Raw genomic sequence first — 25,813 nt, forward strand, 5'->3', positions numbered from 1 at the left:
TTCCATACAAATATATGGCTGAGTAAAGAAGTGGGTTGCAGGAGGAGTTAGCAGCCAGCAGCAGTTCTATTCAGCTGATTCCAGCCTCTGGGAGCTCATGAGCAGAACTTGTGAGCAGAGGCATTTGGGAGCTTGCTTTGATGGGGAGACCCAGAGTGCTGTCTCAAGGTGTACACAGGAACAAGAGACACGGCCTGTGGTGGAGAAACAAACTAACTAACAACCCTTCGTGAAAGCCATCCATGGTTAAAGCTCAAGAAAGTGGCATATAGTCTTCCATAACATGGGAACATATGGCTTCAGTAAACATTATGTGTAGAGTAAATGAATCTGAACCCTATAATTAGGTAGCAAGGAAATTACGGCAGACCTGGCAAAATAAATCAGCAACATTAACACACTCTCCATTTGCTCTGAAGTGATTTAGAGTGCCATAAAACACACACACACCATGTCACAGTGATAAACATCTCAGGAAAGACATTCGGTTGGGCGAGGGGGGTAGCAGAATGAGTAATTTGAAGGGAAAGCAAGGAACCAACCAAACCACCATTCTCCATGGTGCTGAAATCTGGAGCCCCTCCACACAGCGAGAATCAGCCATGTTTTATAGTTTGTTTTATGCGCATAATGGTCTCAAGCTCCATCTGGATCTGGTAGTGAAATATCCACCTCCCTACCCCCTACCCCCCAATGTAATCTATGTAGGCATGCTTGTTGTGCAGCAATAACCAAATGGTTGTTTGCAATATTAATTTTAAAATAATGGGGGCTGAACACCCACTCCAGTGCTGGCTTTGCACAGGAGGGGAGCACAGTGGCAATAACAATTAAACAACAACAACCCCAAAGCAACATATACAAATCAAAGTTCCTGCAATGACCAGGTAAAGTTTAAACCTTAAATATAGACAGCCCCTAAACTTAGCGTTGTATGAATTCATCACCACTCATTACATCATGTCACAGATAATGTCCAATAAATAGCACTAATGTCAACTGCAAAACTATATTCCGCCTGTCCATTAAAATAAGCTAACTGAAGAGGAAGGGGTAGTCACATTTCCCCAGCTACAAAATATAACACAACCAGTGCTGGGAAACTGTGGGACTTCCACAAACTCAGGGGAAGACATTGGGACTCTGCTAACCTACACATCTATGATGCAATGATTTGTGGAATATGCTCCTCCCATTGCTGCTGCTTCAATAAAGAAGCATGTTTGAAACAACTGCCCCTGCCCAGATCACAGACCTGCAACAGGGCCTTCTCGGTGGCAGCTCCTCATGTGTGGAAATCTTTTCCTGGTGAATTTCATCCATCTCCCTCATTATAAATATTCAGGAGGGCTTTGAAACTTTCCCAGACATTTGATGGCTGGAAGGTGCTGCTCCTGGCAACCTTGCAACTATTAACTGAGAGGGTATGTGTTTGTTTTTAGAATATTTTAAATTAATTCCATATTTTGCTGTGCATTCTCTGCCTCACATGAACATTGTAATATCATTTCCAGGACACTGTGGGAAAGTATTTTAAAAGGGGCCCCTTCCTGCAGTCATGAAAATGTTCACCAAGTCCTACCTCTTGGACTTTTAAGACTTGACATGGACGGATTTCAGAGATGAGCAAAGACTGGTACAATTTCCATCCGTGCTTTGGGGCTCAAAGCTGTGCTGGATATTGATTCCATGCAGCTTCACTCTCAAAAGTGCCAGAACACTGAGATGAAGCTACATGACCAATCATACGCAGCATATTTTCTTGGAGGACAACAGATCTCTCATCTCTTGGCACGCCATGCAGCCTTAGGAAGAGATGGCCACAATGGCTAATGTGTTCATGTGCAAGATGAGTGCAACTCAATATCGCAATAACTCAACATCCCCATCCGCAAAACAAATCATCCCTAGGAATAAGCTCAGCCCAATCTAAATTTAAAATTCAGTTTTGTATATTTTTTTAGTGCGTGTGTATGTGTACACAACCCCAAAGCATGCTTCTAATGAGGCTGAAATTGGGTCAGGGTCTTAACAAAAACACACCAAGGAAATGAAATAGACTGAATAATGATCTCAACCAGGATGCCAGCACAGTGGGAAGGGGGAGAAAATAACAACATTGTCTCACCAGTGGCAGACATATTGTACACAGAATGTGGAAAGAGTCATACTACTGCCTTTTTCCATGGAAGGTGTATTCTCTTAAGTTCTCTTAATTCTCTTAAGTGTGTTCTCTTAAGTTCTTAACATTCTGCAATGGCAAAGAGCAGTTTCTGGCAGTGGAATGTTCTCTTATTAAGCTGTATCATTATCTGAAGAACAGTGCATATCCCAGGTGAAAACATTCCTGCAGAGCAAGGGATCGGACTAGATGACCCTTGGGGTCCCTTTCAACTCTACGATTTCAAATTATTTTTTAGGTGGGAATAGGGAAAATTAAATAGACAGCCCAACTTTGCACTAGATACTTTGATATCAGGTTTTGCATTAATGTACGTCAAAGGGCCCAGATTGCATAGGTGTCCTACAAGTATCTCTGAATGGAAGTATTGTTGATTCTGGCAGGAACCAAAGTCAGCTGGAGAGCCTCTCTCTACACTGCTACTCCTTCTCCATCACCACACAGATCCTTCATGAATGCAGCATCAGAGAGAAAGAAGGTAGCACGTCCTTCCTACCCTTCTAGCATTGTAACGGCTCCATCATTAGTGCAGAAAATAGCCTAAGTTGCAGTCTTTTAGTTAGTACATGAAAGAACCAACAGCTGCTACAACCTTACCCTGTAGAGCATCTTTAAGTCTCATGTTTGAAGCAGGCGATAGATCAGGGGAGGGGGAACCCTGTCCAGGTCAATGGCCACATTCCCTTCTGAAGGCCACAGGTCAGGGGCGGACAGGAGCAAATGCAACCATTGTAAAATTGTCTTTGAACAGTAAACTACTTTTGACTTACTGCTTGAACACATGCACATGCCCTCCACCCAGACCAGCCAGTGGCAGTATCAGTGCTCAAGGACACATTCCTGCCAGGCGAAATCACTTGACAAAGGATGATAAGAGGAGAAAAGGTATTGCTGGAGAGGGTATATGGCTTGGGAGAGTACCTAGGGCCACCGAGAGAAGCCTAGAGGGCTGCATTTGTCACCATGCTCTCAGGTTCTAGAAAAAGTTAACATTTGGGTACAGTGCTTTGTGGTAGAATTATCAGAGGGTATTTTCTGAAAGATTATGAACAAATGTCCCTATTCTTTTCAGGCAACGCTACCCAGGAAGAAGAGGCATTTGCTGCCATATGTGTTTACACTGTCAGATGAAAAAAACAGATATTGACAATACAGCCCCAAGTCCTCATTACTGTATGTGTTTCTGATCCTTGACTTCGGCACTGAAGCTGCTAAACAGAACAGAGATCCCATCTTTCTGATGGCAATTTGCTGCTTGTTTAATAATATCTCTTTGTGAGGAGCAGGATAACAAATAATTAATTTCTTAAAGGTCACTGGGGAGATTGGCAGATGGAAAAATAGCTTGCTGTTACTGCTTCCATAAAACCAGATTTCAAGGACAGAGACCTTGTTGACTCCAATAACAAATCTTTGTTATGTAGAGATAAACCCAATAAGCATGATTTTGCAGCTGCACAATGGCTGGGGTGCCACCCAATGCCTCCCATTGTATCAAAATGTTAGCTCTAAGTGCTTGATGTAGGTAGAGTCTCAGATGATCATTTGCTTATAGAAGGGGGTAGGGAACTGGATCTGGCTGGAACCTTACATCCCCCAACCCCACAGGCAAGTGGATTGGGCCCTCCATCTGTCAACCACAGGGGGCTTCCTCTCAGTTGTCCTGCACTGTGTTCCTGTGCCATCAGTGCAAATCAGGTGTTGCATCATCTCCAGGGGAACTTATCTCAGCACTCTTCAGTTCATAGCCACTGAGAAGAAAGTCCACTGTCAGTGTCAATGACCTGTTTGACTTCAAAGGGGGTCCCCACTCAGGTGACTGGCACTGACAGTGGTTCTTCCAATGAGTTCACTTTCGATGCCGATCAGCTGATGGACATGGACCCTTTGAAGTCTGCTTGCAGCTGATCCCAGCCACATATTTATGTGCCCTACCCCTGAAGTTACAGGTGGGCAGGTGGGTGCAGTTTGGACTCTCCCTAATCTGGACTCTCCCTGGGCACATGGTCCAGAGGTTCCCCACTGCTAGCATACAGCATAATGAATTTGTGGTTCTCATATAGCTAAATTCCCAAAGAAATTGGATGGTGAATTCTATAGTACAACATACACTGAATTTAATGCTGTGAATGAGTCCTTTTCTATTTCCTAAACCAGGGATGTCCAACAGGTCTATCGCAAACTACCGATTGATTGCTGGACATTCTTAGTCAATCCTGGTTGATTGCATGATCCTGCCCCCCTCCCCCAAAGCTCAGCAACATAGAATTGTAGAGTTGGAAGAGACCCTGATGGTCCTCTAACCCCCTACAATGCAGGACTATGCAGGTAGCCTGTATGGGGACTGAACCCGCAACCTTGGCATTATCAGCACCACACTCTAACCAACTGAGCTAACTCCAGGGACTGAGCACAGAGGCAGCACTCACTGGAAAGAATGTGAATCACTGTTAGTTGGGAAATCCAACCACTGTTTATTGACAATGATAGGAACGTCACAGCAAACTGTGCTTAATAGATATGTGAGCTCCACTGCCCATTATCCCCCCCTTATTCCTATGTATGTGTTTTAAAAAAGCAGGGTCAGATCTCCAATAAACAGAGTGGGAAATTAGTATCATGGAGAGCTCCTAATGGTACTTGAATGTTCCTTCAACAGCCAGCCTAAAATTGGGGTTTGACTTCCTTCAGGTAACCCTTAACGGAGACCCTGCTTGCTTCAATACAGGGGTGGCAGTATGTGGGCCCCAGGCCTCTCTATATGGCCTTTGGGACCCCCATATGCCCTATCCTGAGGCCAGACCCTTCATTGAGTACATTTTATTGCCTGCAACGGTCCCTTGGATTCTTATAATGACTCTTGCTAGCCTGGATGGAATATGTGAGTAGAAGCTAGTCTACTGTACAAAAGCAAAATTCATATTTATTGCTTTGCTTCCTTTCCCCTCTGGCCCAACCCACCACCAGCATGTGGCCCCTGGAAGGTTGCTTAGAAGGGAACGTGGCCCCCAGGCTGAAAACAACATATCCACCCTTACTTAAGCAGCCTTTGACTGTAGCAACTTGTGGCTGCTGCAATGTGGCAGAAGCGGAGATGGAACACAAGGATGGTAGCAGTGTCTTCTCAGGATGAAGGGCAGCTGACCTCATTGTCCTTTCTGGCGCTGCAGATCTGGCTTTCTGAAGGTACTTTGCCCAGCTAAGACAACGAATGGGAATAAAGCCTAAAAAGCTAGAGAAGAAGAGGACCAGTTGCCCAGTCAGCTCAGAAATCATCCAAAATGGGGTGAGGTTGCAATGGCTGGAGGCAAAAGTTGGAACACGTGGGATGCTGGGGTAGTGACAGTCAGGCAACCAGCAGGCAGTGAGATGTATACGAAACGATGCTGGGCCTTGGCAGGCTTGCAGTCTCCCTCAGTCTGCCCTCCTCACTCAATGCAACGCCACTGCAGAAGTAGAGTCTCTGAGGAACCATGTGCTCTCTGCTGTTGTAGGACAACTTGTAGCATTAAGAAATTATCAACTTAGTGATTTCCTTTTGTTTCTACTCCCTCTCTCCCCCGGAAGATATAAAACATTAAAGAACCCAAAATAACCGGCAGGAGGGAATCACCCTGCTGCTGTGAATGTGTCTGTCTGCCCTAGCCTGCAATGAAAGAGGCTTGTTTTGTTCTGTCTGACAAGCTTCTCTGCAGGAGAAGAGCAAAGAGTCCTGCCAGTTGGCACAACTTCTGTTCAGACTTCAAACTCCCCATCTTTTCCATGCAGCAGAAGGAGAGGCAGCCAGAGCTGTGTGCTGCTGCCTCTGACATGACTGCTCGCTCCTAAGCACTTTGTTCGCAGCCGGGTTTTGTTTCTTGCTTTTCTGGTTGAGTGATGCTTGAAAGGGATGCATGGAGGTGTATATGTTTAGCAAACCAAGGAAGAATGTTAAGTGAGAACAGCCCAGTGTTTACTCCTCTCAAACTGGAAAGAGTATTAGATAGCTGCATGACAAATTGCAGATAAACTTTGCCAGGGATCTTGAATGCAGAAGCTTTTTGAGCTAATCCGGCACCTTGAACCAATCACCATCACATCTCCTAGCAAGATCACACATTTGGGCCGCAAGCAGCTCCGCCAAATCAAGCCGGGTGCCTTAATACTGAAAAACAGCACCTAGCAGCAACACTGCTACTAGCTCCCCTGCATTTATGTCGTTGGAATATAATTTCATACCTGCTGTTGGCTCAGCTATGAAACTCTCTACAAGAGCAAAATGGGTAGCATTAGCTAAAGCAGAGATGAGTCCCCTTTTCACCGCAAGGGCCACATTCCATTCTGGGAAAACTTCCAAGGGCCACATGACAGTGATGGGTGGGGTCAGAGGGAAAAGGGGTCAGAGCAACAAATGCAAATTTGGCCTTTGTATAGTAAACTAGTTTCTACACAAATTGACACACACCTTTTTATCCTTTATCCTGGCAAGCAAAGGGCATTATTAGAATTTGAGGCCACATTCTAGCCAGACAAAACCACTCAAGGAGGGTTTGAACCAGGGCCAATGATGGACATGGCCTGAGAAGCAGGGGGGGTATCTGGGGAGAGAATATGTTGTGGGGAAAGTCTTGAGGGTCCAATAGAAAGTCTTGGGGGCAGTATTTTGCCCCTAGACCCGAAGGTTCCCCCTCCTGAACTAAAAGGAGCAGGCAAGAGGCCATGGTGCATTTATCATGCTTAGTTGACCCAACCAATAATATTTGTATAATATTTAGAAACACAGAGCAAGTGGGGGGGGGGAATTCCACCATTTGGATGAGACGGTTTGCTAAAGGTTAGAAGTGAGCTTTTGAGTAGCACAGCTTCATCGGCAAAAAAAAATCAGTACTAAGATGGGAGACAAAAGTCAAGCCACTTTCAGTTATCCTTGCAATGCCTCAAATTATGCAAAATCCAGTCGCCCCCCCCAATTCAAATTCTTCAAACAAAGTATAATAAATTATGCAGAACAAGCCAACGTATTCATTGTTTTATAATTTATTCAAATTAGAGTCAGTGGGTCTCATTTTCCAAATGTTTTATTTCTGAGGGTTTTTCAAGCAATGGGCTGATCTGCTGGTTCCTATCACTTGTGTTCAACTTCAGCTGCTGCCCCCAGTCTTTTGAAATGGCAATGTTACAGAATATACATTTTAAAAATAAAATTAATAGGGGGAGGATGGCCCAGAATATATCCAGCCTAACTCTAGGTTCCCTAAAGTTTAGATCTGTTAACATTACAGCTAATCTGATGCTGTTACTCTGTTAAAAGGGTGATCCTCCCTTCTCTAGTTCACATCAGACTGCTTTGGAACAGAGATGTTTATTTTTTTAAAAAAGGAAAGAAAGAATGAAATTTGGATCAATGCAAATTTGAGCTAACTTTACCTCTCTGAGCCCAAGGCCCTGCCCCTCTCAATGGGGCTACCCAAACCTTTCCATTCTAAAAACAAACAAACCTACTTTCCTTAATCTTTGCTTAGCTGGCTGGCAGAGCTAAGCCACCATAAGGAAGAGAATGAGGTCTCTTCTTTCCCTCTCTGGCACCCAGGCAAAAGACTCTGCTAGCCCCTGAGAAATGTAATTTCACCCAAGGATGACCGCAATGTCTCTGCTCTAAACAGCATTTTTACTTTTTCAGGTTCATATCACCATTGCTAATTTTATTTTATTGTTGTTGGCTGCTTGCATGGCTTTCTGATCCGCATCAAAAATTGATAAGCCGAAGGGGACAATAGTAATATTTTAAAAATAAAAATAAATGGGGGACGGGAATCAGATAATAGGCAAGAGACCTTTGAAATCCATGCTTCTGCCAGACTCCTTAGCGCCTACTTTGGAAGCCTGCAGTTTCAGAAGCAAAGAGTCCACACTGAGACGTGTGAGAAGATGCTTGCTAAAATAGGAGACATCTCTCTAGGTCTATTATTGGCTCAGCAGCTGGCTATCCAGCATGGAAGCTTTCTTTAAATTAAATAATAAAAAAGCTCAGTGAACAAGAAGTACCTGTCTTCGTAGATCTCTTGTTTTCTTGGTCATCTTGTCAATTGCTATGTTAAGTGGATCTCCTTTCTCCTTCCTTCCAGTCTGTTCAAAAGATAAAGCACAATTAAAAAATTAATTAGGTAAAACACAATGAAAAAAAAGACATTAGGAACTTCAGCTTGCATAAAATATGTACAACATCACTCCCTTCCAGCTGCAGCCACTCCAGTATACACAAAAATATTTGATCACATGTGGGAACCCACCTGGATCAGGCTAAAGATCCATCAAGTGTAGCCTCTTGCTCCCACAGTGGTCAACAAGATGCCCATTGGAAGTCTGCAAGCAGCATTCAAGTGAACCAGCACTCTCCCCAACTGCATTTCCCAGCTACACGTATTCAGACTACTTTGAAGGTGGAGGGAGAACATAGCCATCACAGCTAGGAGCCACCTCTGCCCTCCACCGAAGTGGAGATCTGTCTACCCAGGAGCACACAAATGCATCAGAATGAATGTGGTGTCCTAGATGGTAGGAAACACAGTCCAGGAATGGGAGTGTTCCGCTTTTTCAGTGGTTCTCATTAGTATCAGATATATGAACAAATGCCATGTATTTAGCAGCAAAACAAGTTTGGGACTATAGAGGTGTGATCTGTTGGGGGACTTTATTCCAACACCTATCTTAGCTGCCTGCACTCCTTTGGGACAGCCCTTGATAAAATCAAGAGTGACCTTCCAACTGCAAAACCCAAAGGTCTCCAATGCATCCTCCCCAACATTTGATCAAACTGTGGCCATACTTTCTTGCCAGATCCTTCATTCTGTAGATGCTCATGACTCCACTGTCAGCTGGTTCTTCTCCTACAGATCAGACCATTTGTACATATATAACACCCTTTCCCTTTTCAGCTCCTTCATTTCACCTCCATTCTTCTCTCTCTCTCTCTCTTGCACTCTACATGGGTGACCTAATCAAATCCCCCATTTTTCTGATATCACCTACAGCAGATAGCACATCACCCGATCTCAGACCTTCCCACCCTCCATCCAACCTCCAGCTACCTGGATGATAAGTCTGCTTGGATGTCTTCTTGCTGTGCCTTGCATAGCCCCCATTTTGCTTCCCGGGGAAAACATCCTGGCCTGTAGGATTGTGCCCTTCCTCTTTATACTGCTTGCTTCTGTCTCATCGCCAATCGGGAGTTATTTCCTATATTAAGTTTTTCAACTCCAATATTAAGGGGATAACTGCTGAGTGCAGCAGATTACTTTAAAACAAATCATAAAAGGATGAAGAGGGGAGATTAAGGTGACTCAGTAGATCACACCGAAGTTTTGTGCTAATGCATTATATCCCTGTACTGTAGCCTTTGCTCTAGGGAAAAAAAATCTGGCAATACTCCTCACTATAAAACGAATATTAAGAGCTTCTAATCTCCATCCTGCCAGGCAGCAGGGATGTTAAAACATGATAATAAGCAGCAAAACAGCTTGAGGACAGAAGGAAAATGTTCCTTACGACGGTAACAAGGCTCACATTGGCAGACATTAGGTGCAGGATAAAGGCAACTTCCACTTAAAACATTTTCCCCCCTTGGAGGAAGTATCAACACAAAAAGATCCTCAATTCAAATTTGGTTTTTTGGGGGGTTTTTTAAGGAAGTTGGGAGGGTGGAAACTGTATTTTATAGTTCATGGTCAAATAAAAAAAAACAGCAAAGAGGATAGCTTTAAAGGTCTAAGGGAGGGAAAGCTTTAAAAGACTTCAGGGTATGTACTATCTTGCTTTTTAGAAGAAGGTTGTCTCTTTAAAGATTAGTTAATCTCTTATCACATTTTTTTAAAACAACAACAACCAAGAACAGCACAGTTTGAATCTTAGTGCTGCCTTCTATTCTCTGAAAACTAGAATAGTCAGAGGTTACTATGAACTCCACAAAAAATGAATCAGTTACCTGTATTTCCTAATAGTGCAGGAAACAGCCATGAGTGGCTGGCAGCACTTTGAAATTGCAAGAGACAAAAGTCTGACTTTGTGCAATGAGCACAAGGCGACATCAGAAGATCTGAGCAAACTGTTGCAGACAACTCCAACACCCAGACCTCATTAACAACACATATACTTGCAGAAGTGTTTGAAAATAAAACAATGGATACACTATAGCAGCTGGTATTGTGCAACACTTCAGACAACAGAAGAGCATGCGAATATATGAAGAGTATTGTTGCTTCAATGGCTTTTTAGGGATTCAGACATGGGCCTTTCCCCAGTCCTCTTCTGGAGATGCCAGGGACTGAATTGAGTAACTTCTGCATTCGCAGTAGAAAACTGAGCTACAACACCTCCCCTCTTTTCAGAATTACCATGTGCTCACATATACTGCTAGTATAATCCAATCTATTATTATCATCATCATCATTATTATTATTATTATTATTCCGCCCATCTGCTTGGGCTGCCCCAGCCATTCTGGATGGCTCACAACCAGAGCTTTTTTTCACAGGAACACACTGGAACACAGTTCCAGCACCTTTCAGGTGGGCACCATTGTGAGCCCCACAGCAGGGAGGATGGAGAGATCCAGCACCCTTTTTTCATGAAAAATAGCCCTGTTCACAACAAATTAAAATATCAAACACAGTAAAACTTGAACCATTAAAAACTTCTCTTCTATCTTCTAAAAGTCAGATAGTTGTTTATTTCCTTGACATCTGACGGGAGGGTGCTCCACAGGGTGGGCACCACTACCAAGAAGACCCTCTGCCAGGTTCCCTGTAACCTCACTTCTCTCAATGGGGGAACTGTCAGAAGGTCCTAGGAGCTGGGTCTCAGTGTCCAGACTGAACGATGGAGGTGGAGACTTTCCTTCAGGTATACAGGGCTGAAGCCATGTAGGTCTTGAAAAGTCAGAACCCACACTTTGAATTGTACTCAGAAATGTACTGGGAACCAATGCAGATCTTTCAGAACCAGTGTTACATGGCCCTGGTGGATACTCCCAGTCACCAGTCTGGCAGCAGCATTTTGGATTAGTTGTAGCCCCACATAGAGCACATTGCACAGTAGTCCAAGTGGGAGATAACCAGAGCAAAACAACTGCACCCTCCAGAAACTCTCAGCAGGATCTTCCCCCACACCCAAACATGAGGGTGTTATGACAGGTTGGTTTGAGAGATTGGAAAAGCCATCTTCGCACAAGGGTGGAAGAAGGAAACTGGGCACTCAGTATTTATGCGTATGCTCCCCATCTAGACACAAAAATTAGAGCTGGGTATTGATATAATGTGAAGAAACAACATTATAAACTGGTTTTGGGGTTTTTGGGTTTTTGGGTTTTGCTTTTTAATGTTTATTGTAATGATATGTTCATCATATCATTAAAGGTCTTTTAACACTAACATGATGTTCTCTTTCATCTGGTAATGGGTACAATCAACACACACACAGACACGCAGAATCACAGAAGGGCAACCATATTGTATAACTATTAATAGATCAAATTGCCCCCAGTTTATAACCTGGCACTCAGTTGTAGTCTTTCTTAATATGTAGGGAAATTAAATGTGTGAGACAGTTTAGTGTGGGAAAGAAACCCCTCTACTTGAACCTATGATCCAGGTATCCGAAAAGGAAGACATCCAGAGAACTAAAATACATATAGTTTAAATAGTTTAAAAGAAGGGGGGGAAAGGATAGGTGATGGATCATAGCTGCTGGCAGCTTTTTTTGTATTCCAGCTGTTGTATGCTGGAAATATATGTGTTTATTAAAGTATACTTAGTGTCTTTAACATTTCAGCATCATAGGATTGCCATATTTCAAAAAGTGACAATCCTGAGCTTCTTTTTTGGAAGTTGTTGAGCTTCTTTTCTTTTTCCTTTTTGGCCAAGGTTGTTGATGTTGTTTCTTAGTTTTGCCCAAAGTTATTGACCTTTTTTTGCAAAATCTAAAAAAAGAGAGAGAGCAAAGCTTTTGAGCTATTTTTAAGGTCATTAGCGAAAATCTACACTTCCGTAAGTCCGGATTTTCCTAGACTTTTAACAATTTCCACCTGGACACTGTTTCCGACAACCAAATCCCATCTACGTCTGGGAAATTCCTACGTATCAAAACTGTGAATTTGGAATGAAATTCCTAGAGGCCATTACAAGCACACATGTATTACACTCCCCAGAGCTGCAGTCAAAAGCATACACTGATCTAAGAAACTCACATAAATTATTTGGCTCCATAAACTAGAGAACAAATGCTAGTCATTCTCTTTGTGTATGTGTTGCATACACACACACACACACACGGGGGATTAGTCAGACATGAATCCAGTCCTGATTTTATTGGAATCTGCAACAATTGCATTCAGAAATGCAGCCTTTGCAAGAGCACCATTTACTAGCTAAAAGAATGGTGGCAACAAAAGCTGTGCAGGAAAAGTACACGAAAGCAAGATAAAGGGAGCCTTAGAATTAAGGGGTTTTAAAGAAACAAGGCCCTCCTTTTCCTGTACAAGAAGCACCGGCTGCAAATGTAAGGCATTTCACAATGCATCAATTCATAACACAGACATATTCCTGCTTTTCAAATAGTTCTGCAAAAAAAAAAAAGTTAGAAAACAAGGGCCATTGTTTTCCAACAATGAAATGCTCCCTTGTGGAGTCTGTGCAACTGATATACAAGTGAAAGCTAAAACCACTCCGGCAGCTCACCTACTAACATATTATTACCCATTGTATGTCCAAAACATCCCGGTGCCATTTACCCAGTAATTTATCCAGGAAGAGACAGCCAGACAGATTATCTATCGATCTAACAGCTATAGTGCCTTAATGTACATTTCTTCCATCTCTCTCTTTCTCTCTTCACTCCCTCCCACCCATGGTCAGATCATCAGCAAGGAAGATGACACCGTTATTCACAGCTCATTCAGAACTTCAATATCACACTCTTTTATTAAGGCATGCATTACTATTCGGGGATGGTGACCCTCAAATGATTCCCAGTATATCCGTCCTACTAGAAAACATCATTATTCTTTTAAAGAAATTCTCCTTAATATCTCAGAACTGGTAGGCAGGAATGTAATAGTAAGAAGAAGTAAAACCCAGTCACAGGAACATTTGGTAGACATGGCAATTTTATTTCTCCAGGAAGGACCATTAATTATATGTGCCACCACATTCCTCCTCCTTTTGACTTCTCTTACCCCATCTGCTTCCTCCCTCCCTCCTAAATGACCCAAGGATGGATGGGCACTATGTGTTCTAGCAGCCATATGGTAGCAGGTGGCCACATCAACAAGGATTACCAGAGAGAGCTCTTGGGGTGAATGCATCTTTTGATAGAGAATGTGCAATGGGACAACCTTGTCCACAAATTAAGAGACCTGTAATTGGTTTTGCTGGGCCAACACACTCACTGTAAGTCAAGACTGGTTCATGCGATCCATATCCACTTTCAGCATCCAGTAATGATGTGTGTGTGTGTGTGAATGAGTGATCACAAATAGAGCTCCACATGTCATACTTTCACACCTTTTTACACTGTCTCTCAGGAAATAACATTCAATAAAGTCAATTCACACAAACAACTGCTGATCATTGAGAAATAACCAAAATTCTGCAGCTAGACTATCACCAGCACATAATTCCAGTGCTCAAAAGCTTATACTGACTTCTCATATGCTGCCGGATCAGGTTTAGGTTGTTGTATCGATTAACGAGGCCCTTAACAACTTGGGCCTGGAATACCTCAGGGACCACCTGATCCCTTATATCCTTGCTCAGTCACTTAGTTCTTCTGTAGAGTCACAGCCAGTGGTCCTCAGCAGATGCATGGCTTGTATCTACCAGGGGCCATGCATTCAGTACTGTGGACTCAATTTTATGGAATTCCCTTCCACTTGAGATCAGATAGGACCCTTACCTGTTCAACTTCCAGCAGCTACTGAAGACATTATTATTATCCCAACTAGCATTATAACTGAATTATGGTTTTATATCTTTAACTGATCTTTATTTGCATTATATCAAGTTCATTGTACACCATACACAGATAATTGCAATTATGCAGTGTATAAATGGTCAAAAGTGCTCAGTCGATACAGCATGATGCTCTTAATCTCAGGGTCGTGAGTTCAAGCCCCACATTGGGAAAAGATTCCTGCATTGCAGGGGGTTGGACTAGATGACCCTCATTGTCCCTTCCAACTCAATACAGTGGTGCCTCGTAAGACGAAATTAATCCGTTCTGCGAGTTTCTTCGTCTTGCGGATTTTTCGTCTTGCGAAGTACGGCTATTAACGGCTTAGCGGCTTAGCGGCTATTAACGGCTTAGCGGCTTTAAGAAAAAGGAAACAAACTCGCAAGAACTCGCAAGACTTTTTCGTCTTGCGAAGCAAGCCCATAGGGAAATTCGTCTTGCGGAACAACTCAAAAAACGGAAAACTCTTTCGTCTTGCGAGTTTTTCGTCTTGCTAGGCATTCGTCTTGCGAGGTACCACTGTAATTCTATGATTCTAAATAATGAAACGAAATGAGGTGACATCAAGAGGCATACATGCGTGGCTGGAGCAGGTCTTTGGCTGTTCTAAAGCACTGAATGTCACATGCTGACTGGGTTGTGAGAATCGTTCCTAAGGGATGACTCACTTCAACTGTGGCTATAAAGCATCCCTGATACAAAACTATGCCAGCACACTTATTTTCAGTAGCAAGCCACACACATATAACATAACTAGAAAGTGATGATTCATTTGACTTTTCAGTTGCTGACTACAAAGAAGTTTCTAAGAAACTTGCAGAAAGGTTAAAAGCCAAGATGGCATAACATATAAAAAAATACATTTCAATCAAAATAAGTTTTTTTTTTATTTTTTTTAATGGTCCCTAAGGTGCTACTGGACAATTTTTAAATTTATTTCAACTGCATCAGACCAGCACGACTACTTATCTGAATCTAGAATACATTTCAATGACATCATTCCAATAGCCCATAAAGAAATCCGGCAGAAAACAAAACAAACAAAATCAATAGAAAGGATATTTCATCTTAAAGGCCATCAGCCAATTTGTCACAATCCATCAAATGCTTGAGAAAAGAGATTTAGCCTAGCACCAAATGGATATCAATGGTAGACCTAACTGGGGAAAACATTAACTTTAAATGGCTCCCTCCCTTATCATGAGCCTCCCTCAGAGGGGGCACCCAGAAAAAGGTCTGGGCAGGTTCATATTGGGAGGAGTGCCCAGTAGGTATTGAGGACCTGAGCTGTAAAGCAGTTTAACTGTTTAAATCAGCATTTTGAATTGGGCCCAGAAATGTACAGCCAGTGCAGCAGTGCCAAGATATTTGCTATATGATTGAGTCTCCTCGACTGTCAACACTCAGGTGGCTGCATTCTGCACTAGTGGTAGCATCTGAACTGCCTTCACATAAAACACATTGCAGTAATCTAATATTACCAGAATATAGGTTACTGCAGCCAGGTTATCCCTGTCCATATAGGGTTGTAACTGAGCCACCACCTAAAGTTGGTATAAGGCACTCCATGCCATTGAAAGCATCTGTGCTTCAAGTGACAGGAAAGGATCCAGGAGAACCCCCAAACTAGGGATCTGCCCTTTCAGAGGGACCCCATCTGGAGCAGGCTGCACTCCACTCATCTGGTCAGAAGAGCCACACATTAACAGCATGTCAGTTTGGTCTGGATTAAGCCTCAGTATACTAGCCCTTATCCCATCCATCATCGTGACCAGGCGCCTGTTGGGCACAACCACCACCTCATTTGCAGAAGGTGAAAAGGAGTCTGAAAGCTGTGTGTCATCATCATACAGACAACAACACACTGCTGAACACTGTATCCTCCAAACACCACCTTCTGAAGCTGACCATCCAACTAAAAGCAGAACCACCATGCAACACAATAACTGATTCAAGGTCAGTTGGGTCTACAGAGCACTGAGCTTGACACAGGTCAAAACATGGGATATTCAGGCCCGCATTCTCTGATACTTTTTGAGCTGTCTGGAAAGTATGTATGAAAAGAACAACTGGGTGGGTGACACAGAAGCATATATACATATGGAGTTTGGTCAATCTACTACAGTATTAGATACCTGAAGTAGTAATTACTCTCCAAGATCTCAACTGAAGCTCTTTCTCAGCCTTGCAATCTGGAGAGGATATAAGCTCATCTCATTCATCCTCTGCCAATATACTATAGTCAGGTATAGTCGTGTTTGCAGAACAAAACAGGAAAGGGGGGGTGAAGAAAATCCCATCAATTAAGCTAATATTTTACCACCCATTAACTTGTGATGGCAACAATAGTTAGATTTAATAAATACACATATCCTTTGATTTCATACACTAGAGTGCATTCACAGTGCAGCTCTAACAGGTGGCTTAGAGGCCATGAATCACCATGTTTTGGGGTGCGGGGGAGGGAGGAAACAAGAGAAATCTCAATGACACTTCAGATTGTAGCCAAAGGGCTATTTAAATTTGCACCAAAACTCTTAGAATAACCCACATTCCAAAGATCTATCAGTGATTTTCACTTTTACTTCAGGAAATGATGCACTATTTCAATTCAAGTAAAAAATACACCCACTTTATTACATCAAAAGAAAACAGGTGCCTCCAATTTAACACAGGCATATGTTTTTGTGCAAAGAGGAGATTTTATCAGGAGGTAGTAGACTCATCCTCCTACAGTGCACTTCAAAATTAACATGAGAGCACAGATGAATACACACACACACACACACACACACACGAGCAAGAGAAATACAAATAGAGAGGGGGAGATTTAAATAAATAGAAATGATCTTGGAGCCAATGATGACATCAAGAGAAGGGGACAAGTTTGGAAATGGGCACACATGTACTGATGGATAGATGAGACATCTCAAAGTATTCCCATACTGGTGAAATAAGATAAGACTCAAAGCCAATTTTGGTAATGATTTTTAATGCTTTCAGAATTATTTCAAATGCATCAGAACTAACTACCTTCAAACTTCTGTTTTCCCAATCGCACACAGCTTGTCCTCCCACTCCTTCCTGACTGCAAGAAAAAAAACTTTCGATAGCGGAAGGAAATTTTTTCTAGTTGGGCTTTCTGCTCCCTTCTATGGACAAGCGTGCCAAAGAAAAACCACATATTTTCTACAAATGCTTCAAATTATTACTGGGGACCATTTAAATTTGCTCCTGACAAACTTGGCTGGTAAAAACACATTTATTTGATTGTGGCAGACGTGGCTGGGTACCAATCTCCTTCTCTGTGAAGGGGTCCAACATGAAGAAACTGGGAATGCCCACTGGTGTCTCTTCTGCATTAGCACACCTGCACTGCATCCTGGGTTGAAGATACCTGATATGTTAATGAAGGTGGTGTTCTCTTACCTAGGCCATTTGCACATCATCTTAAGGATAATTTAAAGTTTGGCTTTGCAGTTTTCCTCTGAGAAGCCTGTATTATTTGGCCATTTTAAAAAGACAGTGAGAAAAGCAAACTTCAAAACAATTAAAGAACAAGTACTGTAATTAGGACGTTGGGGATTCTGATGTTGGCAAAATCGACCTGTGAAAGGTCTCGATTCAGAGTGATGGTTTTGACCTGTAAAGCCTTGTGTGGCTCAGGAACCCAATATCATAAGGTCCGCCTCTCCCCACATGAACCAACCCAGTCCCTGCAACCAACATTTCAGGGGAGATCTGGAGGGTGGCAACATGAGAACAGACCTTTTCAGTGGTGGCTCCCTACTGGTGGAATGCTATCCCAAGGGACACTCACCTGGCGCAATCTTTGCCTAGTTTTAGATGCCAGACAAAAATGTTCCTTTTTACCTGGGCTTCATTTCAAGGTCTTTAAGTACTTGAGTTCTCTTTTAGTGGGTCAGGATCTGTAAGACCTAAAATTTTCAGTTGTATAGCTGGGTTCGATGTTTATATTGGTTGTATATAGTTGTAGGGTTTATACTGCTTGTAAGTTGCTTTGGGTCACTTGTGAGGAAAGTGACTAATAATAATAACGGATCGAATATGCGAGCAACATTGGTAGGAAAACAGAGTTACTTTATCACGTAATAAAAGAATTGTGATCAATGTGGCTGGTGGGGGGGGGAGTTGGGAATTGCATACTGAAACTTGAAATAAAGAAGGCTGATCACTGAATAATTGATGCTTTTGAATTATGGTGCTGGAGGAGACTCTTGAGAGTCCCATGGACTGCAAGAAGATCAAACCTCTCCATTCTGAAGGAAATCAGCCCTGAGTGCTCACTGGAAGGACAGATCCTGAAGCTGAGGCTCCAGTACTTTGGCCACCTCATGAGAAGAGAAGACTCCCTGGAAAAGACCCTGATGCTGGGAAAGATTGAGGGTACAAGGAGAAGGGGACGATAGAGGAAGAGATGGTTGGACAGTGTTCTCGAAGCTACCAGCATGAGTTTGACCAAACTGTGGGAGGCAGTGGAAGACAGAAGTGCCTGGCATGCTCTGGTCCAGGGGGTCACGAAGAGTCAGACATGACTAAACGACTAAACAACAACAACTTGAAATAAAATCATGTTTCTAAAAGAAATGCCACCATCCAACACATCTATATATTAAAATTAGAGGCCTGTAAAAGCAAGAGCTGTCATATAGATGCTAGGAATGGCAGACAGATTATTCCAGTTACTCCACAGACTTTGCAAAAATTCAGAGGACTAACAAGAACCCCTATAGACCAGCAACTTCTCAGCAGTCTTTCCACAGGGGATGCTATGGAGTGGCAGAGCTATATGTTTGGCTTACATAAGGCTGCAGGTTATCATGTTGGTGTACCAACTAGGATCTTGGGGAGGAAAGGTCTCCCCTTAAGTCCTTGGAGAGTTGCAAAGGAGAAGGGCCATAGTGCAGATATATTTTGTTTGTTTGTGTGCATAATTCATATCCTGCCTTTCCAGTCATATGATTCATTTCAAAACAATAAATTACAATCACTAAAACCAAAGCAAATATGCAACATAATTAATATTATTCAAGTGTTAGATGTCTGTGGGTGCCAGACCTCTCTAATCCCTGGATCCAGTAAGTGCCAAAAGCTAATCAAGCCAGGCCTGGGTGAAGGGCCATTCAGAAAACAAAGGATCAAAGGGCTTGGTGCTACACAACTGGGTGGAGCCCCCCTCCCTCAACAGATAAAGCCAGAGTTTAGAGTAGAGGGGTTAGGAGAGGTGGGGAGCAATGTTAGAGAGCCATGCTTGATGTCTGTTTGAATCCAAGGCTGTGGCTATGGGAGAAGCAAGGCCACCTTGGGGTGTTGATGTTGTCAACCCCTCCATCATAGGCCTGATCATCAACCAGATGCTGAAAACTAGTGACCTGAGCAGTTTCCCTGCCTTTCCTTTCATCTTTTTTTCATTTTCTTTTTAAAGGCACAGCCTTTTGATCAGGTAAGAACATGCTTTTCTTAATTAGTTAACTGTCCATTTAAGTCGGAGATATATATATAGATATATATATATATATATATAGATATATATAGATATATATATAGATATATAGATATATATATGCAACTAGCCTTTGAGAGGGAAGCCTGCAAATGTCTTTGCTTAGATGGCAGCCAACATTTCATTGAAAGAGCTAATCTTCTAATTACCATCCACCGTAGCACCCACAACAAACTCATAATTTAAGGACCCACAGTTTGCCAGCTGCAAACTGCAATCTGTATTGATTCCATTTTCACTTCATTTGCTCTGCTTCCCAGTCGCAAATGATGCTTCTGCAAAGGTAATGCACAGGAAGCACATGTTCTTAATACTGTATACTCAGTAATCTGCAACAGAGGAGGAAAGGGCACTGGCCTAAATTGGAACAATCAAATCACAAGCAAAATAAGAAAAGTCCTTTCATTTGATTGATTATAAATCATTATCAATGATTATCATTGTTACTGCAGCCTTCGCTTCACAGAGGATCATCATTACCAAAGACATCAAAACCAAAACACACTTTCCTCCAACTGTTCTTACAGTTACTCCTCGAATCCCATACACTTCTAGTCCACAACAGGAAAACTATGGACTTCCTCAAAGTGTTATTTTATAGTCCTCCAGCCTACTCTTTCACTAATCGCTCCTAAAAGCCATCAGCATCCCTCTTAGGTATGGTACTGCAAAAAGCAAGAGAAGTACTGGACAGATGAACCACAGAGGATCAAGGCATGAATGAGGAACGTTGTACAGGGGCAGAAATAGATTTTGCTCTATAGGCTTCTCTGCATGACTCCCAAGACTCTCCCTCATTAACCTGTGCCCACCTTGGGTGCTTTTGTCTGAGAGAAACTCTGGATTTTCCATGGCTGGGGAAAAACCTTCCCTGTGCCTGGTCCAAACCAATGCGGTACCTTCCCAGTTGCTGTTCCATCAACCCCAGCCAGCATGGCCAATGGTCAGGGATGGTGAGATGTGCAATATAACAACATTTGGAGGGTACCACATTGGCTGCCCCGACAGTATGTAAGACAGCTTACATACTGGTGGGGATGGGGGAATAAGTACATATAACCATTGCCTTAATATCCCTGGGAACCAACCCAACTCCTTATTAAACATGGCACTGGGTCCTAAATCTTTCCTACTGGCATTTTGATATCCACTACAGGCACCGTAAGCCTGCCCTCCTCTAGAACCTTATCAGCTTCTATCAATGTAGAGTCCATTATACTAATTTGCAACGTTAGGTGTCTGCCATCTCTATCCAATCTAATAATTAGAAGTGAGTACTATTTATAGTGTTATACTCACATGGGGGAAGATTGTGAATCTGAATAATGAGGAATTCCAGGTAACTGTCATTCACATAACAGGTTTTCAAGTGTAGTCACTTGTTAGGGGGGCTCCTAGTACATTGATGGGAGAATATTAACTCTCTGGCAGAGAGATAGCTCCAAGGTAGGAGAACCACCTACTTAATTATCTATAATAATCCTTCTAAAGCATAACAGTTTGTGGGAAATCTCCCATTCATGGCTCCGTCCTGTTAGCTTTATGGCTCTAGCTGGATGCCCATATAAGGTGGAATATTAATGTAACACATCATGCTATCTATTTCTTATAGATAAGGGAGACATAAATTTATTATTTCAGAGATCAATGTTGCACAGCTTGAAACAATTGGATGCATACAAACTGAACCCGTTTAGAATAAAAAAGAATAAGAAATTGTCCGGACCCACAATTATGATTAAAAGCTTTACTAATCAGAACTTATTCAAAACAGGCACAAAAACAATCAACGGAACATCTAAATAGTTGTATAAAGCATATGCTTATCCAAGGTTAGGTTTTTCTTCTTAAATATATAACATAATTATGATCAGAGCAAATATCAAAGCTCTGTCTCTCCCGTAGCCTGCATTAGCCTGCATCCAGCCTAAACCTCTGCAGCTCCTGGAGAGGGTTCATTATCACATCTTTCTCTGACTGCGCCTGGGAACAAAAGACCCAAGAGGCAGCTCCCTCTCATAATGGAGATTTGCAATTAAATACCTAAGGTTAAACACTCATGTGTAAGAGCAGAGAACATAAACAGTTATTCAGCAACCTGTTAGAGCTCTGAGAGCTTCAGTATGCTTCAACTGAATTTTCTAATCTTAAACCCTTCCAACAATATAGGCATTCTCCATTTCAGTATGCAATTGAACAATTATACTTAACATTTACACCATTCTCTGCACCAAGCTTCATGATGATCTAGGTTTTCAGGTCTTGCTGACTATGAGACGATATCCACCCCCCATATGCCATGTAGGCATAGGCAACTTCCAACTGGAACTGATAATCTCCACTATTGGCCTTACACTACAGTGGATGCTTGGATATGTCCTTGCTTGTTTTTAAAGGCCCAATTCAGGGGTGGGAAACTGGATCACACCAGTGGGCTAGATTCTTATCTCACCCACCTGAGGGCCAAGTTTGGCAGTGAATGAGGCTGCACATCTGTTAATGATGTCAGTGAATGAGGCTGCACATCTGATGTCACAACTAAGTCAGCTTATTCATTTTTGCCCACAGGTTTTGAAAGCAAACTGTGCAGGCAAAGGCAGAGTTCTGTACAGTACTTGCAAGGAGTGATGATCATTGGTATTTGCAAAGTGCTTTGTGAGGGGCTTTACAGAGGACATAGCAAACCTTCTTTTGGCTGAACCACATCTTTATCTGCCCCACACCTGACATATAAAATGTATATAGCGATAATACCAAATGCGAATACCGAGTGCCATAGGCTTTTGCCTCCTTTGGGGTGTATGGGGTATATGAAGAGGGGTAGGACCTCTGGCAGAGGACACATCATGCTCCTTCTAAGGTAGTTTGCCCACCTTTGGTCCCCACCCTGCACTCAGCTCTCACCTGTGGCTCCTAGAAGCTGTCAGTATGCAAGAGCGGCCACACCCCAGGAAATGGCTTTGACTGCCCAGCTAAACCAGGTGACGGTAGCCAATGGGTCTTAAGCCTTCAGTGAGTTAGGGATTTCCTCTGCATGTAAAGACAGGCTCCGGTGGATTGAGCGGACAAGACCAATAGCGGGTCCAACGGTCAAGAAGGCGGTTTCTGCATGTGCTGTAGAGAGAAGTAAGGGGCAGATGGGACTTGTCTGCCTGGGAAGGGAGCTCATCTAGGAGAAGGAAATCTCGGATCCTAAACCTCTGCTGCCTTGAGGATCATCTTCAGGAGAAGAAAAGGCTAAGGAGTAAACCCTACACAAATTTGAAGTGAAATCCCTAAGACGGTTAGATGGCACCTTGTATGCCTCCTTCCAGCAATTCCTACAGCCAAGCTAGTGCCAAAGGTATTGCTCTGCTTTCCCTTGGACCACATCACTGATTCTGAGAGTGGGGTCTTGTCGTCTGGGAAGCCCAGGATCTCCACACACACTGCCCAGGCTTGTGTCCCAGGGAGTTGTGTGCCAAATGGGAAGGCTTGGTGGGTCTTGTTAGGCCCCTGGGTTAGAGGTACCCACTGCTGGTGTCATTATTAGTGTTTTCTTGAAACACACACATGCACACAGAGAGGTAGCAACCATATACCATACATCCTCTAATGAACATGTCAAGTTTAGTGAGAGCAGTGACTTGCATGCCTGGGAGCTATAGCCTTGTCCAGCTGGCCATCCCCCAGCAGAACCCCAACTGCACTGCAAATATATATATATACATATACATATACATATATATATATATATATATATATATATATATATATATATAATAGTACAAGGATTAATTTCATCATGTAGCATAACTTCCCCCTATCACTCTGAATTAATGGCTGGCTGGCTAAGAAGATGACGAGATTCTCATTAGTGTAAATAATGAAGCACTGCTGAGCATTAGCTCTGCTCTTTGAGTCTTAAGAATTTCCCTCTAGGACCCTGTCATGAAGCTTGACAGAGTCGGAAACGCATAATATATATTCTAAATTAAGTGGACCTGGGAAGAGAAACACAAAGGGTGACAGCTGGGAAGGAATCATCCCTGGTTCCTCACCATTCCAGGCACCTCCGCAACAAATCTTGCATACGACACACCGGCCAGGAACACCCGGCCATATATTCCTGCCACCTCTTCAGATCAATGTTCTAAGTGATAGCAATTCAAGTTTGCTTGTCAGTTTAATTAGGGAAAGTGAAACACAATTACAGGGCATTAGTGCAAAGCCAGTGCAAAAGGTCCATTTGGGATACTTGCAGCTGGAGAAACCAACTGACATGACATTTTCCATCAAAAATCTTAATTAAAAGCATTACCCAAGGGGGGGAATATAGCAAGTGCCACTAATAATGAACACTGTTTTCATCTATGCACTAATTAAAGCTCATATATTTATTTTGGAGGAGGTTTTTTGGCATTTCCTTAGCTGTCGCTTGGCACAAGGAGCATGAAATAAACCAGCCACATTTTAAAGGGAAATCTTTCTGTTCCCATAATCCTCCCTTCAGGCTAAGGCACCTTGAAGGCTTCACATTGGGGGGGGGCTGGAAAATAAAGCAACAGCAGAGGGCAATAAGGAAAGATCCACATGGCTGGAGACATTTGGAGAGCAAATGCCAATGCTAGAAGCCTCCCAGCCAAGATGGGGGAGTTGGGGCATTTGGCTCAAAGGCAGAACTTAGTAGGAATAAAGGAAACCCAGTAAAATGACAAGAACCAGCGGGATACTGCTACCCCTGGAGCAGGGATGAGAGCCCTGGGAGTGATGCTTCTCTGTATGCCAAGGAAGGCAAAAATTCCAACAAGCTAGAAATCCTAAAAGGGACAGACTCCTCCATAGAGTTGTCATAATTTAGTATTGGGTAAAAGGGAATGTGCAAAAAAGTTCAGGGAGATCTTGAGATGGGGAATAAAATCAAGAGGGAATCAGAAGAGGGAATGCTCTCACAACACAGAGGGTAACATTTCTAGATACCCTAAACGACTGTGCCCTGGAATAGACCAGAGGGGAGGCAGCCTTGGGCTTAATCTTAACTGGCAACCAAGAACTGGTGTGGGACTAAATGTAGTTGAACCAATTGGGATCGGTGACCACAGTGCTAATCAAATTCAAAATATACACAAGTGGACAGCTGTCAAGGAAGTCCAACACAGTCCCATATGGCTTCAGATGAAGAAGTTCCTCATAAATGAGATGGTAAAAAAGGAAGTTGAAAGGGGGAATCAGATGTCTCCAGAATGCTTGGTGGGGTAATTCAAAACTGCAATTAGAAAAGCTTGGCTGGAATATTTAACTTAGAACAGGAGAGGTCCCGTAAAGTCCAAGAGGATGCCAGGTGGTTAGTGAGAAAGTTATTGGAAACATGAAGGTTTCTTCTTTTTTACAAATGGAAATATCACCCAGTTGAGAAGAACGAAAAGGATACAGCCATGCCCCTCAAAATCCATGCAGATAAGTGCCATTGTACAAGTAGAGTTCTGCACATGGATCAGTAGATGACACTCTTAATCTCAGGGTCATGAGTTTGAGCCCCATATTGGGGAAAATATTCCTGCATTTCTGCATTGCAGGGGTTTGGACTAGATGACCCTCGTGGTCCCTTCCAACTCTAAAATTCTATGATTCCATGAGCATATTGGAACTATAGACCAACATTACAATGTTTTTAGTAATATTATTTCTCACTGCCTTTCTTATTCCCCTTTGTATTCTCCCTGCCTGGTGCACCCCGCCCCATTCTCTTCTCATTTTGAAGGTGCGTGGGGTCGGGGCTGCAGGGGAGAGGAGGGAGAAGTTCCATTCTATGAGAAGTCTCTTGTGCTAGCAGAAAAAGAACATTAAACACCCATTAAAGCCCAATATATACTAAAACATACATCAAAAGCAGGAAACCAGCTGTTGGGCGACAAGGACACAGAGGTATGCTTAAGTTGGATAAGGCAATTGCAGCGGGGGGAAACCTGCATTTTGAATTCTTAATGTCTGAAGATGAAGGGCAGACACCTGTGACTGAACTGTGGCAAATACTGATGACAAAATATGAAGTTCAAGGCCCAATTGACAATTTAAAAACATAACTCATCAGGTTCAGCTGGTATCCACCCAACAGTTCTTAAAGAATTCAAATGTGAAATTGCTGA

The 25,813-nt window shown here is 42.7% G+C and overlaps 1 protein-coding gene across 4 annotated transcripts in view; it reads right to left on the reverse strand.

Annotated features, from left to right (window-relative positions):
- CTNNA2 (catenin alpha 2) overlaps positions 1-25,813 on the reverse strand; it is a 544,191-nt gene that overhangs the window by 148,849 nt on the left and 369,529 nt on the right. For all 4 annotated transcript variants that reach the window (XM_053402026.1, XM_053402025.1, XM_053402027.1 and 1 more), the window contains one exon: positions 8,207-8,287. In XM_053402026.1, coding sequence (XP_053258001.1) covers positions 8,207-8,287 — 81 coding nt within the window. The remainder of the gene's footprint in view (positions 1-8,206; positions 8,288-25,813) is intronic.

The sequence above is a fragment of the Podarcis raffonei genome, chromosome 9 (genome assembly GCF_027172205.1).
Source record: "Podarcis raffonei isolate rPodRaf1 chromosome 9, rPodRaf1.pri, whole genome shotgun sequence".
Taxonomy (NCBI): domain Eukaryota; kingdom Metazoa; phylum Chordata; class Lepidosauria; order Squamata; family Lacertidae; genus Podarcis; species Podarcis raffonei.